This window comes from Lepidochelys kempii, chromosome 5, assembly GCF_965140265.1.
Source record: "Lepidochelys kempii isolate rLepKem1 chromosome 5, rLepKem1.hap2, whole genome shotgun sequence".
Classification (NCBI taxonomy): domain Eukaryota; kingdom Metazoa; phylum Chordata; order Testudines; family Cheloniidae; genus Lepidochelys; species Lepidochelys kempii.
Genome location: NC_133260.1, coordinates 60,794,208 through 60,811,534, shown reverse-complemented (window position 1 = coordinate 60,811,534; position 17,327 = coordinate 60,794,208). Strand labels below are relative to the sequence as shown.

General features: G+C 42.2%; 1 protein-coding gene across 17 annotated transcripts in view; it reads left to right on the top strand.

Moving 5' to 3' along the window:
* The window catches only part of KIAA0825 (KIAA0825 ortholog), a 419,203-nt gene that overhangs the window by 147,240 nt on the left and 254,636 nt on the right, over window positions 1-17,327 (top strand). For all 17 annotated transcript variants that reach the window (XR_012158966.1, XM_073344491.1, XM_073344493.1 and 14 more), the window contains one exon: window positions 3,907-4,077. Coding sequence is in view for 16 of the 17 variants with exons in the window: in XM_073344491.1 (XP_073200592.1) it covers window positions 3,907-4,077 (171 nt within the window). In the remaining variant the exon portion in view is untranslated. The remainder of the gene's footprint in view (window positions 1-3,906; window positions 4,078-17,327) is intronic.

Genomic DNA, 17,327 nt, shown 5'->3' with positions numbered 1-17,327 from the left:
CTCTGACAACTCAAATTTATCTGTCACTTCAAGTTCAGGATGGTGACTTTAGCATCTACCTGAGATCCTCAAGACTGATTTATGGCTCTTGACTTGAAAGATGCCAGTTTCCATGCTGCAATTCATCCATCCACAAGAAATGTTTCAGGTTCCTAGTGGGAAAGTCCTCATTACCAATACAGAGTGTTTCCCTTTGGCTGCTCCATGGCTCTGAGGGTTTTCACCAAGTACCTAACAGTCATGGAGGTACATCTGAGAAGGCAAGGGATTCAAATCTACCTTGATGACTGGCTGATTTGTGGTCAGCAACCTCAACAGGTGAACAACTCCGTGCAAGTAATCTTGGATCCGTTTGCTGTTCTACACCTCAGAGTCAACAGAAGGAAGTACATTCTCATCCCTACTCAGATTGTAGTTGATAGGGGCCATACTAGCTTCCACAAGTTTCAACTTCCAGACATTGGATCCTTTTATACCTTCTTTGTCTGTTAGCTGTATCATATTCTTAGTCTCTGGTTTCATGTCCCTATCATAATGCCTGCTTCTATAATATGGAGCAGGAGCTACATTCTTAGTTTGTGTAAATAACATTTTCCTTCAGGTACAGGAATACTATCTTTTCCTCTCTGTTTTCTGATAATACTGAAGTGTCCCAATTAATTTAAGCCCCTTCTGCCACCTTGAAATAGTTATATTAGTGATTAGGAAATTTACAAACATCTTCTTTCTACAGTTACGGTTTTGTTAAATACCGTAGCAGAGTCGGAGTGCCTGTAGAACATATTTAACCTCTAAACTCTAAAGAAAAAATGCTGGTTTTACAGTACAATATGCTGTGATCTGAAAAAGTATATAATATCACTTTGCATATACACTACAGCTTAGCTTATTTTTTTAAGGTTTTCTTCCACCTTTTTAATGGTTTGCAAGAACTTTGAACTCTGTCTTCAAGGTCCAGTTAAAATATATTTTAAATGCTCATTGAGATTGAAAAAAATGTTCAGAGTTCTCTTCTGAGAGTTTGGGAAGATATTTTGGAATAACATAATTGTATGGAATGTTTTGTAATTGTGTTGGCTTTTAGGAATTTGTTACTTCCTGCTCATTGAAGAGCTGAGGGTGATGTGATATCAGGCACCTGAGGTATTGGCAGGTCTGGATTAAGGTAACCCAGGGCTATAAAAACGTTGTGACATGGGGCCCTCTATAGCTCTGTCCCCAATCTGTGGCTCTGGCCCCTGCAGTGGCAATGATGTGGAGACCTCTCCCCTCCTCTATAGACGGGGCAGCAGTATGAAGCTCCCCCAGAGCAATATGTCTTGGACTTAATATCCCATTGAGATGCATGGTACAGTTCTCACTTCTGAGAGCTGTTGTTTCTGGCTGTCTGCAGACTCAGACATCATCACATTCGTTATACTCAGTTATACTTAGTTATACATTTTCAAGCAAGGATGAAATAAATTAGGGTTTCGGCATGTGTTCTGCTGGAAGCACAGACCCCTAAGAATGGCAATGCAGTGATGCAAATATTATCATCTGTTGTTTTGGTGGGGAGGAGGGCGTGAGGAGGAAGCAGCAGCACTACTAGCAATTGAAATACAAATATGATATTTCCTTTCATCCAACTCTTAAAAGTATAGGGGTGACTGTTAATGCCAAAACATTTATTCTGAATTTAGGGGGAGTTCAGATCTGGATATAAAATTCATAGCTCTGTTCTATTGCTATATAAGGGTCCAAAATTGGGCCACCAAATCCAAACACTCCCCAACTTTGGCACATTTGGATTCTCAGCTGAACTCCATGGCTAAGAACCATCTCTGCTTCAAAGGAATCTGCTACTCCTTTTAACTGAGCCTGCTGTGCTCTGATTGGTTGCTTCCCTGCAGCCTTTCTAGGTCTGGAGGTTCCACTTTCACTGCTCCTTTCCTGGGCCAAGGTGTGGTAGGACCATGGGGGCTCAAAGGACCTGGTACACCCCATCATGCACAGTTTTATCATTTTTTGAAATGTTACATTCCAAAAGTTATAAAATAAAAATATTAAATAATACTTTTTAAAAACGGTGTGATTGAGTAAAACAAAATAAAAACCATCACACAGCCTTCTACAGTCTGGCTCCATGCTCAAGCAGGGTTCCCTGGTTGATGTGATGTGATTATATGTTTCAAGCTGTAACCATTGAAAATAAAATGTTCAATTTCTAGAAAAAATAACTGTTGTATGAGTGTAATGCTTGCTGATATTAGTTCACTGACAGCTTCACTTGTTTTCAAACCCCATATATTTAGGGTTGTGGAGAGTTAGATTGATGTCTCTTTTCCGTCAGATGTCATATTCATTAACTGTATTGTGCAAGCAGAGTGTTAAATTGAAAAGGTGACTTGCCAAGTGACAGTGTTTTGATGTGATGTCCCAAACTATTAATATATGGTAAAAGGGTTTTTTTTTTATTTGCTCAGTCAATTTTTTGGAACACAATGTTTTTGTGTGCAAAATACTGCTACGAATGTTTTCTGAATTAAAACTTTTAGCTGGAATGTTCCCCACCTGCATTAGCTAATGGATAGTGAAATGTGGAGTTCCATAGTTACTTTGTAATATGACGTTTGTAAATGAGATACACCAAAGGAATATGAACTCTATTAACAAAAGCTGATTTTTTGTGTGATCACATTAATATAGGGACTGAACTTCCTGGTTTTTAGTTTTAGACAATATTGTCAGCACTAAAACATTATACCTTCTGGATGATATTACTATGTAAAATAAATATATGTTATAAAGCAAAATTGGCATATATCTTAAGGCCTTCTTGTGTGTTTTCACAAAAAGAAAAGGAGTACTTGTGGCACCTTAGAGACTAACCAATTTATTTGAGCATAAGCTTTCGTGAGCTACAGCTCACTTCATCTAAATAGCATTGCCAATAAGAGGCAGCATTTACTGTGGAGAAAACAAGAAAAGTTTAAAATATATTATTGTATGTAAGATAAGAAATTACAAAAATAATTTTTATGTTTGCAAACATTGGTTGGGTTGCATGCATCATATATAATTTTATTTATAAAAACATTAATTTACATAATGTGTGCATCTTAGTGAATTTTATTTTAGTTTGGAATCAAACCAGAAAGGACAAAAAGAAAAAAGCAACCACTACAATCTGCAAAGATGTTTACTGAGTAACAATCTTATTGTGGGTTATGATCAGCTCAGTGTTGATGGTTCTTTGATTATGGTATCTACCATAATCTGATTGATACAGGAGATTTATTATGTTGTATTTGTAATAATTTTAAAGGGTCATAATCAAGATCAAAGAGTAGAATACAATGAAATTTTGGTTGATGGAGGAATCAAGTTTTGAGGCAATTGAAGAAAACTGTCCAAAGATGGAAATAGGAGATTTCTCAGATGTGGCTGGTTTTATGTCACTTGCTCCTTTTCTTTCTCTCCCATCCCTTCAGATGTATGTTTTGGAAATGGGACAGGAGATGGGTGGAGCAGAAATGCAACTTGCTTTGGTGATCCTTGCCTGGCAAACTGATCCTGCAAGGAGACTTCTCTGACTGTTGTAATTTAGGGTAGCCTTTAGGTTTGTCCTTTGTTTGTTTCAACTCCCAGCCTACTCCAGGACTGGAGGATCAGAAAAGTAGTTTTACACACCTTTCTCCCCCATTTCCTTTGTGCACTGAGCGCATCTCCACTGGATTCAAGGATCTGATCCTTTAAAAAGGGAAGTTACACAGTTCAGACTATGATATTAGGTTATCTTGTGTCATGACAAATAATAAGACTGACTTTATACAGTGTATTTTCATATAATTTAATTTTATCATAAGCATATTTTACATAATATCTAAGAAATAAAATAAATTTTATGATTTTTTGTTTGGACAGCTACCCAAGAATGCCTCAGAAAAGGAAGGAACTTCTGTTTAACATTGTATCAACTCAAACGTCTTTCTCAGCTTATAAAACTCTTTTTGTTTATGGAAGAAAGAGTTGAAGAACTCTCTGCAGAAATTCTGTTATTGCCTTGTTTCACTGAGAAGAACAAAAATGTTCAAGGTAATGTGTAATTTTCCTCACATACTGTTTTCTTTTCAGTTTGTAGAAAAGAATCACTTTGTATGAATTCCAAATTAAATTAAATTTGCAGGATTATGAAAATAAATTGCTGTATGTTTGCATTTTTCCTCCAATCTCCCACCATATAAACAAATATCTTGCAACATCTCATTAAATATGTATTTAAAATAATGTAGATGTACATTTAAATTGTAGATTTTGTGGGAAAGAATTGATACTTGAATTGATGTAAAAGATGTGATTATATTATAATTATTTCTGATAATGGAGTGAAATACGCTGGTGTTGCCTAACAAACATTTTATATGTATATATATAAAAACAAAATATATGGCAGTTTCCACTGCTGTGAATATTCCTGAGCTTGTTCCATGGAGGCTGCAATTTCAGTGAGGAAAAGCACTGAACTTTGAACATTAATTTTAGGTCAATGTAATGTGCATTTAAAATAGTTTTCATGTAAATGTAGTTGTTTTAATTTATAGCTTGATCCTGCAAACACTACTGAGTTGTTCCATTGACTTCAGTGGGACATCTCATAGCAATAAGCACTTTGCCCAGAAGTAAATATTTGCAGAATCAGGTCTTTATTTCCCTTTCTTTATTTTATTGCTGGACTATCTCCAGAAATATCAGATGAAGAAAATGTGTAACCCTGCAAAATGGCAAATGAGATGAAGAAAATCCACCAGCTGAGAAAATGGTGTGCCTATAATATGTTCCCCTTCCCAGCTTCTTTACCTCATGCACTTATTAGGGTATGTCTACACTACGAAATTAGGTCAAATTTAAGAAGTCGATTTTTAGGAAGCAATTTTATACAGTCGATTGTGTGTGTCCCCACTAAGCGCATTAAGTCGGCGAAGTGCATCCACAGTACTGTGGCTAGCATCGACTTTCGGAGTGTTGCACTGTGGGTAGCTATCCCACAGTTTCAGCAGTCTCCGCTGCCCATTAGAATTCTGGGTTGACTTCCCAATGTCTGATGGGGAAAAAACATTGTTGCAGGTGGTTTTGGGTACATGTCGTCAGTTGTCCCTCTCTCCGTGAAAGTAACGGCAGACAATCGTTTCATGCCTTTTTTCCGTGCAGATGCCATACTTCTGTCAGCAGACAGTGCAGTTGGACTGCTAACTGTCATCATCCACTGCTTCCACTGCCACTCTGCTCTCCTGCATACTATGGCAAGCATGGAGCCCGCTCAGCTCACTGCTGCTGTTGTGAGCATTGTAAACACCTCACGCTTTATCCTGCAGTATGAGCAGAACCTGCAAAAGCAGGTGAGGAGGCGATGACAGTGCGATTACGATAGTGATGAGGACATGGACGCAGATTTCTCTCAAAGCATGGGACCCAGCAATTTGGACATCATGGTGGTAATGGGGCAGGTTGAGTCTATGAGGTTCGTATTACCAGCCGATTACGTGCAGCCAGACACCAGGGTGATTACAAGAGCACAGCTGGGCACCCTGCGCATCAGAGAAGCTTTGAAAACTAGTTTCATGACTGTCCAGGCTACGGTGTGGTAGTTCTGTTTGTTTCTTCTTGATGAAAACCCGCTCCCTTAGTTGACTCTACTTCCCTGTAAGCCAACCAACCTCCCACCTTCAATTACCGCTTTTAGAGGCAATAAAGTCATTATTATTTCAAAGTCATGCATTCTTCATCACACAAATAGGGGGAAAACTCACAAGGTAGCCTGGAGGGGTGGGTGAGGAGGGAAGCACCGGGTGGGGTGGTGGAGGAGGGGAGGACAAGGCCACACTACAGTTCAAAACTTATTGAATGATATCCTTCTCTTGCTTGCGCAATCATCTGGGATGGAGTGGCTGAGTGCCCGTAGCCTTCCTCCCCCCTCCCCCCCCGCATTCTTGGGCATCTGGGTGAGGAGGATATGGAACTTGGGGAGGAGGACAGGCAGTTATACAGGGGCTGCAGTGGTGGTCTGTGCTCCTGCTGCCTTTCCTGCAGCTCCTCCAGATGCCTAAGCATGTCAGTTTGCTCATCCGTTAGCCTCAACATTGCATCCTGCCTCCTCTCACCATGCTCCTCCTCCTTCTCATTGCGTTCATTTAATGCTTTCCTGGACTTTGCCATTGTTTGCTTCCACACGTTCTGCTGAGCTCTTTCAGTCTGGAAAGACTGCATGAGCTCTGAGAACATGTCATCACGAGTGCATTTTTTTCGCTTTCTAATCTGTGCTAGCCTCTGGGACGGAGATGATAGGGGGATCGTAGAAACATTTGTAGCTGCGGCAGGAAAAAAAGGGAGAGTAGTATTTAAAAAGATACATTTTAGAGAACAAAGGGAGCACTATTTCATACTGAATCAAGCGATTCACATCACATAGCACATGTGCTTTTGGTACAAGGTCACATTTTGCCTCTTATATTTGAGTGCCTGCTGGTTTGGTATGAGACATCACACACACTTGGCTGGGCAATAGAATTCGGCTTTCAGGCGGCCATGGTAAGGCAAAGGGTTTCGGCTTCTTCAATCTTCGTAACATGTGGGAACGGTTTCAAACAGCAGCGCCCTCCTTTCCCATACCAAGCAAAGCCCATTGAGTTGGCCATTTAAAAGGAGGGGCTGTGGTTTTCAGGTGAATGTGTAGCACAATCCAACCCCAGTTCCTGGCTGCCGGGGAGAAGGGATTCTCCACTTGCCTGCTGTGTACTATCCTCAACCTCCTCTTCCTCCTCATCTTCCTCATCCCTGTTGTGTGCGATTCCCCCCTTGCAGGTGTCCACGGACAGTGGTGGGTTTGTCCTAGGGCCCCCCCGGCTAGAATTGCATGCAGCTCATCATAGAAGTGGCATGTATGGGGCTCTGACTCGGAGCAACCGTTTGCATCCTTTGTTTTTTGGTAGGCTTGCCTCAGCTCCTTAACTTTCACACGGCACTGCTGTGTGTCCCTGTTGTAGCCTCTGCCCATACTGACCTTGGAGATTTTGGCAAATATACTGGCATTTCAACTTTTGGAATGGAGTTCTGCCTGCATGGATTCTTCTCCCCATACAGCGATCAGATCCAGTACCTCCAGTACCTTCTGTCCTCCTCCCCGATGAGTTGATTAGCACTGAAATCAACCTTGCTGGGTCCAATTTGGGGTAGTGTGGACGCAATTCAATGGTATTGGCCTCCAGGAGCTATCCCAGAGTGCTCCATTGTGATCGCTCTGGACAGCACTCTCAACTCAGATGCACTGGCCAGGTAGACAGGAAAAGCCCCGGGAACTTTTGAATTTCATTTCCTGTTTGGCCAGTGTGGCGAGCTCATCAGCACAGGTGACCATGCAGAGCTCTTCAGCACAGGTGACCATGTAGTCCCAGAATCGCAAAAGAGCTCCAGCATGGATCAAACGGGAGGTACTGGATCTGATCGCTGTATGGGGAGATGAATCCATTCGAAAACATGAAATGCCAAAATATTTGAAAAAAACTCCAAGGGCATGAAGGACAGAGGCTATAACAGGGACCATGTGAAACTTAAGGAGCTCAGGCAAGCCTACCAAAGAAGCAGAGAGGCAAACGGCTGCTCCGGGTCAGAGCCCCAGACATGCCGCTTCTATGATGAGCTGCATGCCATTCTAGGGGGTCCCCCTACAACTACCCCAGCCCTGTGCATGGACTCTGTCAGTGGACTCTCATGCAACAGGGATGTGGATTTTGGGGATGAGGAGGAGGAGGAGGAGGTTGAAGCACAGCAAGCAAGTGGAGAAACCGTTTTCCCCAACAGCCAGAAACTGTTTCTCACCCTGGACCTAGTACCCTCCCAACCCACCAAACGCAGGCTCCTGGACCTAGAAGGCAGAGAAGGGACCTCTGGTGAGTGTACCTTTGTAAATATAGTACACAGTTTAAAGCAAGCGTGTTTAATGATTAATTTGCCCTGAAGACTTGGGATGCATTTGGGGCCAGTACAGCTACTGGAAAAGTCTGTTAACATGTCTGGGGATGGAGCGGAAATCCTCCAGGGACATCTCAGTGAAGGTCTCCTGGATGTACTCCCAAAGCCTTTGCAAAAGGTTTCTGGGGAGGGCAGCCTTATTCCGTCTTGCATGGTAGGACATTTTATCACGGCAGGCCAGCAGCATGTAGTCTGGAATCATTGCATAACAAAGCATGGCAGCATATGGTCCTGGTGTTTGCTGGCATTCAAGCAACATCCGTTCTTTATCTCTCTGTGTTATCCTCAGGAGAGTGATATCATTCATGGTCACCTGGTTGAAACAGGGAAATTTTATTAAGAGGACTGTCAAGGTTCCTTCCCCACTCTGAACTCTAGGGTACAGATGTGGGGACCTGCATGAAAGATCCCCTAAGCTTATCCTTACCAGCTTAGGTTAAAAACTTCCTCAAGTTACAAACTTTGCCTTGTCCTTGAACCCTATGCTGCCACCACCAAGCATGTTAAACAAAGAACAGGGAAAGAGCCCTGGGGAAGGCTTGATAAAAATCCTCACCAATTTGCATAGGTGAACACAGACCCAAACCCTTGGATCTTAAGAACAATGAAAAAGCAATCAGGTTCTTAAAAGAAGAATTTTAATTCAAGAAAAAGTAAAAGAATCACCTCTGTAAAATCAGGATGGTAAATACCTTACAGGGTAATCAGATTCAAAACACAGAGAATTGCTCTAGGCAAAACCTTAAGTTACAAAAAGACACAAAACAGGAATATACATTCCATTCAGCACAACCTACTTTACCAGCCATTTAACAAAAGGAAATCTAACGCATTTCTAGCTAGATTACTTACTAACTTAACAGAAGTTCTGAAGAGCATTCCTGACCTGGTCCCAGCAAAAGCATCACACAGACAGACAGACCCTTTGTTTCCCTCCTCTCCCCCCCCCCCCCGCTTTTAAAGTATCTTGTCTCCTCATTGGTCATTTTAGTCAGGTGCCAGCCAGGTTATCTTAGCTTCTTAACCCTTTACAGGTGAAAGGGTTTTGCCTCTGGCCAGGAGGGATTTTATAGTTCTGTATACAGAAAGATGGTTACCCTTCCCTTTATGTTTATGACAGGGACATTAAGAGGTGTCCGTTCCTGTTGGGCTGTTTGCCTGTGACTGAACAGAAATCATCCCCGCAGTGGCGGGAGGGGTGAAGCAATCATCCCAGAGAATTGAGTGTGTGTGTTGGGGGGATCAGTTAGGTTTGTGCTGCACGTTAACCTGAAAACCGCAGCCCCTCCTTTTAAAGGGTCAACCCATTTTAAAGGGCCAACCCAACGGGTGCTTCGTATGTGAAATGAGGGTGCTGCTGTTTGAAACCATTTTCACATGTTAGGAAGGTTAAAGAAGCCAAAAGACTGTGGCTTACCATGTCTATCTGCAAGCCAAATTCTGTTGCCCGCTGGCCCTGCGTGTGTGATCGCACCATACCGGCAGGCCCTTGATATAAGAGGCAAAATGCGACCTTGTAAAGAAAGCACACATGCTACGTAATGTTAACAGCTTGGTTCACTGTGAAAGAGTCTACCCATTGTTCTCTAAAATTTCTCTTTTTAAAGACTAATCTCCCTTTTTCCCCTCCCGCAGCTACAAATGTTTCTTCGCTCCACGTATCATCTCTGTCCCAGAGGCTATCAAAGATTAGAAGCCAAAAAAATGCACTCGCAATGAAATGTTCTCTGAGCTCATGCAGGCCTCCCACGCTGAAAGAGTCCAGCTCAATGCATTGAGGGAGACAATGTCAGAGTCCAGGAAAGCACAAAATGAATGCAAGGACAGGAGGGATGAGCAAGAGGAGAGGTGGCGTCAACATGATGAGAGGAGGCAGGATGCAATGCTGACGCTACTGGGGGATCAAACTGATATGCTCCAGTGTACAGTAGAGATGCAGGAAAGGCAGCAGGAGCACAGACTGCCACTGCAGCCCCTGTGTAACCAACTGCCCTCCTCCCCAAGTTCCATAGCCTCTTCACCCAGATGCCCAAGAACGCGGTGTGGGGGCCTCCGGGCACCCAACCACTCCACCCCAGAGGACTGCCCAAGCAACAGAAAGCTGGCATCCAATAAGTTTTGAAGTGCAGTTTGGCCTTGTCCTTCCCTCCTTCTCCCGCCCCTCCCAGGTTACCTTGGCAGTTATCCCCCTATTTGTGTGACAAATTAAAAAAGAATGCATGAATTTGAAACAACAGTGACTTTATTGCCTCTGCAAGCGGTGATCAAATGGGGGAGGGGAGGTCGGTTGGCTTACAGGGAAGTAGAGTGAACCAAGGGGGGCGGGTTTCTATCAGGAAACAAACAGAATTGTCACACCGTATACTTGTCAGCCATGAAACTGGTTTTCAAAGCTTTTCTCATGCGCAGCGCACCCTGCCGTGCTCTTCTAACCGCTCTTCTAACTGGTGTCTGGCTGCGCGTAATCAGTAGCCAGACGATTTGCCTCAACCTCCCACCCTGCTGTAAACATCTCCCCCTTACTCTCACAGATATTGTGGAGCACACAGCAAGCAGTAATAACAATGGGAATATTGGTTTCGCTGAGGTCTAACGGAGTCAGTAAACTGTGCCAGCGTGCTTTTAAACATCCAAATGCACATTCTGCCTCCATTCTGCACTTGCTCAGCCTATAGTTGAACAGCTCCTTACTACTGTCCAGGATGCCTGTGTATGGCTTCATGAGCCATGCCATTAAGGGGTAGGCTGGGTCCCCAAGGATAACTATAGGCATTTCAACATCCCCAACGGTTATTTTCTGGTCTGGAAAGTAAGTTCCTTCCTGCAGCTGTTCAAACAGACCAGAGTTCCTGAAGATGCAAGCATCATGTACCTTTCCTGACCATCCCATGTTGATGTTGGTGAAACGCCCCTTGTGAACCACCAGTGCTTGCAGCACCACTGAAAAGTACCCCTTGCGGTTTATGTACTGGCTGCCTTGGTGCTCCGGTCCCAAGATAGGGATATGCGTTCCGTCTATTGCCCCACCACAGTTAGGGAATCCCATTGCAGCAAAGCCATCCACTATGACCTGCACATTTCCCAGAGTCACTACTCTTGATAGCAGCAGATCTTTGATTGCGTGGGCTACTTGCGTCACAGCAGCCCCCACAGTAGATTTGCCCACTCCAAATTGATTCCCGACTGACCGTAGCTGTCAGGCATTGCAAGCTTCCAGAGAGCTATCACCACTCACTTGTGAACTGTGAGGGCTGCTCTCATCTTGGTTTTCTTGTGCTTCAGGGCAGGGGAAAGCAAGTCACAAAGTTCCATGAAAGTGCCCTTACGCATATGGAAGTTTCACAGCCATTGGGAATCGTCCCAGACCTGCAACACTATGCGGTCCCACCAGTCTTTGCTTGTTTCCCGGCCCCAGAATTGGCATTCCATGGCATGAGCCTGCCCCATTGCCACCAGGATGTCCAAATTGCCAGGGCCTGTACTTTGAGAGAAGTCTGTGTCCATGTCCTCATCACTCTCCTCACCGCGCTGCCGTTGCCTCCTTGCCTATTTTGCAGGTTCTGGATCTGCATATACTGCATGATAATGCTCATGGTGTTTAAAGCAGTTAGAACTGCCGCAGTGATCTGAGTGGGCTCCATGCTTTCTGTCATATGGCGTGAGCAGGAGAGCAGAGTGGCAGCGGAAGCAGCGGGTGGATGACAATGTGGACAGCAATATGGCGCCCGCACAGAAAAAGGCGTGAAACGATTGTCAGCTGTTGCTTTCACGGAGGGAGCAAGGGGTAGGCTGGCAGCAGATGGTGCTGCTGGCTGGGAGAGCAGCCTAATGCAGAATGGCCCCGTCAAGGATTGAACTCACAACCCTGGGTTTAGCAGGCCCATGCTCAAACCACTGAGCTATCCCTCTGCCAATATTCCAGGCAGGACTGAATCTCCATTAGACAAAACTTAAAGAAGAGAATGACCTGAGCCACTCCCATTTATGCGCAGGAATCCCTGACAGACCTTACCGAGGTCTGCCAGAAGCACCCATGTCTACCCAGACACCCCGACAGACCTTACCGATGTCTGCCAGAAGCACCCATGTCTGCCCAGGCGCCCCAACCGACCTCACCGAGGCCGGCCAAGAGCACCCAGGAGATGACGAGGATGGCTACTAATCGTACTGCACTATCTGCTGCCACAGGGCAATGAGCTGCTGCTGTGTAGCAATGCAATCCCACGTCTGCCAGCACCCAGGAGATGGATGGTGACAGTGAGCTGAGCGGGCTCCATGCTTGCAGTGGTATGGCGTCTGCACGGGTAACCCAGGAAAAAAGGCTCGAAAAAATTGTCTGCCGTTGCTATCAGGGAGGGAGGGGGGCCTGACGACATGTACCCTGAACCATCCGCGACATTGTTTTTTGCCCCATCAGGCATTGGGATCTCAACCCAGAATTCCAATGGGTGGCGGAGACTGCAGGAACTGTGGGATAGCTACCCACAGTGCAATGCTCTGGAAATCGATGCTGGCCTCGGTACTGTGGACGCACTCCGCCGACTTAATGGTTTTAAGTGGGGACACGCACAATCAACTGTATAAAATCGCTTTCTAAAAATTCGACTTCTATAAATTCGACCTAATTTTGTAGTGTACACATACCCTTAATCTTTCATACTTTCTCCCTGTTAGCAGGAAATGGTATGCCTTACTTAACTACATTAATTGTGAGTAGTATTGTTTCTGTTCTCTTGGATACAAGTGTAATTACTCTAAGAAACTCTGAACACAGGAAAACAACACGATTGTGTTTAACAAAATATATTTTGTACAGAAACATCTTTTATCTAGTTATTTAGAGCAATATATATTTTGAAAGAAGGAATGTTAAGAAGGAAATGTTCTGTTTTCCATAAGGTATATGTAGGTCCTGACCCTGCAGACACTTACACCTAACCTTAACTTTACATAAAACTGTTGATGCAGAATGGTTTGAGCTTTCCTTTTCCTGAATTTTTCCACTCATTTATAATGACTGTCTCTATACTCATATTGTCTCCTAAGTGGTGTTTCTAGCTTCCATATCTGAGCAGGTGAGTGTCATTAGATCAGCTGAAGTGGCAGCATTCTGGGATGGAAGGCTCCCCTGGTTCCAAAGGAAGTACAAAATTTTGATCAACAATTAAAAAAATGTGATGATACATTTAATACAGATTAGGGCAGTGTGACTAGCTGACACCTTCATTTTCAGGCTTGCTGTTCTGATTAAGGTGATCTGGAGTACTAAGAAGAAATATGAAGTGCAGGCATGGCCAGAGAAATAAGAAAACAGTGTTTGAGAAGTAAAAGTTGGCATTATCTTCAGTTCATATTGCCAGAAATCTCAGTTGTAGTGGCTACCTGAAAGATAATTTGATATGGGAGAATGAGAACTATGTTTACAGTTGTTCCAGCTTTCTGTCAAGAATCCAGAAGGGAAACAAGATCTTCTCTGTCAATGCCCTATATTATCCTGATTAATCTTGGTCACTGTCTCACTAATAAAGCCTTGATTAGAAGGACGGCTTAAATACACCTAACAAGTATACTTTATTTTAGGCTGGCAGATGTCATGCTTGTGGTATAGGACTGGGAAAGGTAACAGCCATTTTGTGTACTTTTTTGGAAGTATCTTCTTTCCTATTAGAGGGCTTAGAAAATAATTTACGTGTTAGCTCACTGAGAGTTTGCAGTAGCACTGTAGGTAATTTGGGGATTTGTGCAATAAATAAAAAAGCAAATATTGCACTGATGTGATGTTTTCCCAGACATCAAATAGAGTGAGGCCCTACATTTGTTTCTTTTTCCTCTTGGCTATATTGAGTATCTGTAGAGGCCCTTATTAACCTTGTATTTAAGTCATACCAGGAAGTAACTGAACATTTTTTGGCTGTTGTAATAACAAGTTTAGTTGTTCTTTGTTCAGAATATCATCTGGGGACTTCAGACTTGATATTTAGAACATTTGTAAAGTTCCATCAGAAATAAAGTAGTTCTTTGGACAGTTTCTCATTTCACCCCCCTCCCCCCCCCAAGGTGGTATCTGAGTTTTATCTAAACCAGGAGGATTCTTGGCCCTCATTTTTCCCTAGACCCAGCGATGACAAAGAGCAATGGCTGCATAAATTGAATGTAAGAACACTTAGGGTTTATCTCAGAAGAATCAAAGATTTCAGATCTTCTGACAGATTGTTTGTACTCTTAGGGGGTCTTAAGAGGGGTCAAATGGCTTCTAAGAGTTCCTTAGCTAGATGGTTAAGGGATTGTATTAGGGAGGCGTATGTAGTTAAGGGTAAAGAGGCTCCCAGGGTTTGTAAAGCTCATTACACTAGTACTATAGCTGCTTCTTGGGCGGAGAGGTCGAAGGCTTCCACATTGGAAATTTGCAAGGTGGCCACCTGGGCTTCTCTTCATACTTTTTCATAGCATTATTGCTTGGATGTAGTCTCTTCCACAGATTCTGCTTTTGGTAGGAGGTTGCTTGTGAACCAAAAAAAGAACAGTGAAGAAAAGAAAGACATGTGGTTCACACTTCTAGCTGCCAACAAGACAAGTTTCTTTGCAGAGTGAACAATGGAAAGCTTAGAAGATCAATTTAGGCGATTGAAAATAGATGTTACAGGGAAGTACTGCCCACCAGTACTCTCTGATGATAACCCCATGGCAGACAATAGCACCAAGGGGCACATTGAACCAAAGTGAACTCTGTAGGGAGATGGCTGTAGAAATTGTACTGAGGTGATCTGGACAATTCTGTGACTTCAGTTTGAGAGTTCTGTGTCTGGAATCCTCTGGACTGTATTCAATAGGTTAAATTCCCCAAATTGTTTCACGCAGATGAACAAAAATGATCTATGTATTGCATTCTCTATTATAATTTATTTTCAGTATGCTTTTTAAATTCTTCATAGGTTTATTTCTTGACTACTTTATTTACAAACATTGCAAAGGCAGGTATTCCTCACTGAGGACTACATACATACCATGTTTTAAGCTTAAATTCAAAATATACTTCAATTATCCAATCACAGATAAGGAATCTGAAAAATGATTTAACTGATATAAGTACTTGATTTGTGCACCAACAACTCAACAATATATAGATTTTGCTTTTAGACTTGCTAAAACAATATACTTCTTAGAGGTGAATAAGCAAGAGGAATTTCTACCAAAAAGCATTTTTTGGGGAAAAGTCATAAACCACTAAAAATAGAATATGAAAGCGCTTTGACCATCAAATTGTAGTGTCAACAGAGCAAGTCAATATTTCTTATCTTTTTGAGAAAAGAAGCAGCATTTTTTCCTAGCAGATGCTGAATATATATTCCCTGCCCCAAGTATCTGCGCTTACTTCCAGCAATGTCATTATGGTTTCAGAAAAAGGTAGGTTTGGCCATCAGGGCTCTCTAGTAGGAGGTGGATATAATTAACCCTTTCCTTGCTGGTCTTTCACCACACCTGCTCTCATCTATTTACATTCAATTGAAATCACTGGAATGTTCAGACATACCTAGTACATTCAGCATCACAGGAGGTGTGTTCTATTTGAAGGAACCTGGAACATTCAGTAGCAGTCAGGGTTAAGTGTGAGATCCTTATTTAGAATGAAGAATACACTGACAAATTGCATTTTCCTTCCATCTTTAAGATGCGTTTTCTCTCTTTCTTCTGGCTTTTCAGAAGCCTCTTGTTGAGACTTTTAAAAATCAAAAACATCTAACACACTTTCATCTTTCTCTCACCTTTTTTCCATTCCACTGAGAAAGGTGAACTTTGGACAGATCTGATAATGAGTTCCAAGAAAAGCTTTTCCAGTGGAGCGCTTTGAAACACCCTGGGCAACGTTGTCAAGCCCTTAGGTTTACAAGCTTTGCCTCAGGGGACCAAAAAGATTTGCAAAGGTCTTCCTTTCACAGTTTAAAAAGAAGAAATCTTTTACTTTACATCCTTTTCTAGAAAGCATAATAAAAGGAAAATAGGATCAAATTTACAAGGTGCATCATCTTAATAGACAGCGTTTGAAGTTGTACAGACTTCAGCAAGACAAATATGATCTTTGCTTTGGTCCCAAAGGTAGATGCAGCTATAGCTTCTGTAGTAAATATTTTTTTCCAAAGGAGCAAACTGACTGGAAGATGGAATTTACACTTAGAAAGACATATGAGTTTTACTTTGAGATGTATATTTCCTCTGTTTGGTATGCTAGAACAAATGATGGAGCACAGAATCTAGGAGGACTTCAAATCTATCATTACGAAAATATTTTTGTTTTTTTCTTTTTATTAATGATGTTTCTGTTGATATTCTTCATTTTCTTCAGAATCTATTATCTCTAGTGGAGTTAAAATAAAAATCCTGGCTGAGTCCATATCAGATAGATGGGCAATCCAACCTGCAGGTAGTTTTGGTTGTAGTATTATTTACCTTGCTAACAATTATTTTTGAGGATGTTGAAAGGATCTGTGTTAGGTCCAGTCTTCAGTAATGACCTAGACAAGGGAGAACACAGAAATTGTCTGGGGTTTGTAAGAAACCCAAAAGGACTTAAGTTTGATAGTGGTGTGTAATTTGCACAGGAGTTTGTAATGAGATGTGTCAGCAGTTCTGGAATATTTATGCAAACATATCAAATTACAAACAACTGGTCATCTCTTCACAGGTCTGCTGTAGACTAACGGGGCAGATCCTTAACTAGTGTAAATTATCATGGCTCCTATGACAATTTATACTTGTTGAGGATCTATTTCAAAATGATGTGTTCGCTTCTGGTCAGTTCAATGAAAAAGTTAATAAAGTGGAGGGTGTTCTCAGAAGGACAGTGTAAATGGAGGCTAGTCAGTTTGACTTTTTGATAAAAGATTAAAAGAGTGAATTATATATTGCTTACTTGAGTAGTGACAATAAGAGAATGTAAGTCTTCTGACATTGAAAGGGTGTGGACACTACAGCAGATGAATATCTAACATAGTAAGAGAAAGTACAAATTTTCTTTCTCAGTGTCTGCTCATTATTCCCAGGTAGATTGGATATCAGGAGAAACTTTCTGAGAGCAAACTCTTAAAAATCTGGAACAATCTCTCAAAGGAAGTATTGGAAGCTCCAGCACACAGTGAATTTAAAAATAGGCAGAATTAAATGTATAGCCCATAACTACTTGCAGTTGGAAGGCGAAGTGGGTGACCTGATTAGTGTTGTCCATCTTTATATTCTGCCATTTTATTTTTCATATTTCTAAAAATAAAATTTTTTTTTCCCTGGAACTAGTTTCATTAACGTAACTTAAGACTGGACTTGAGGAA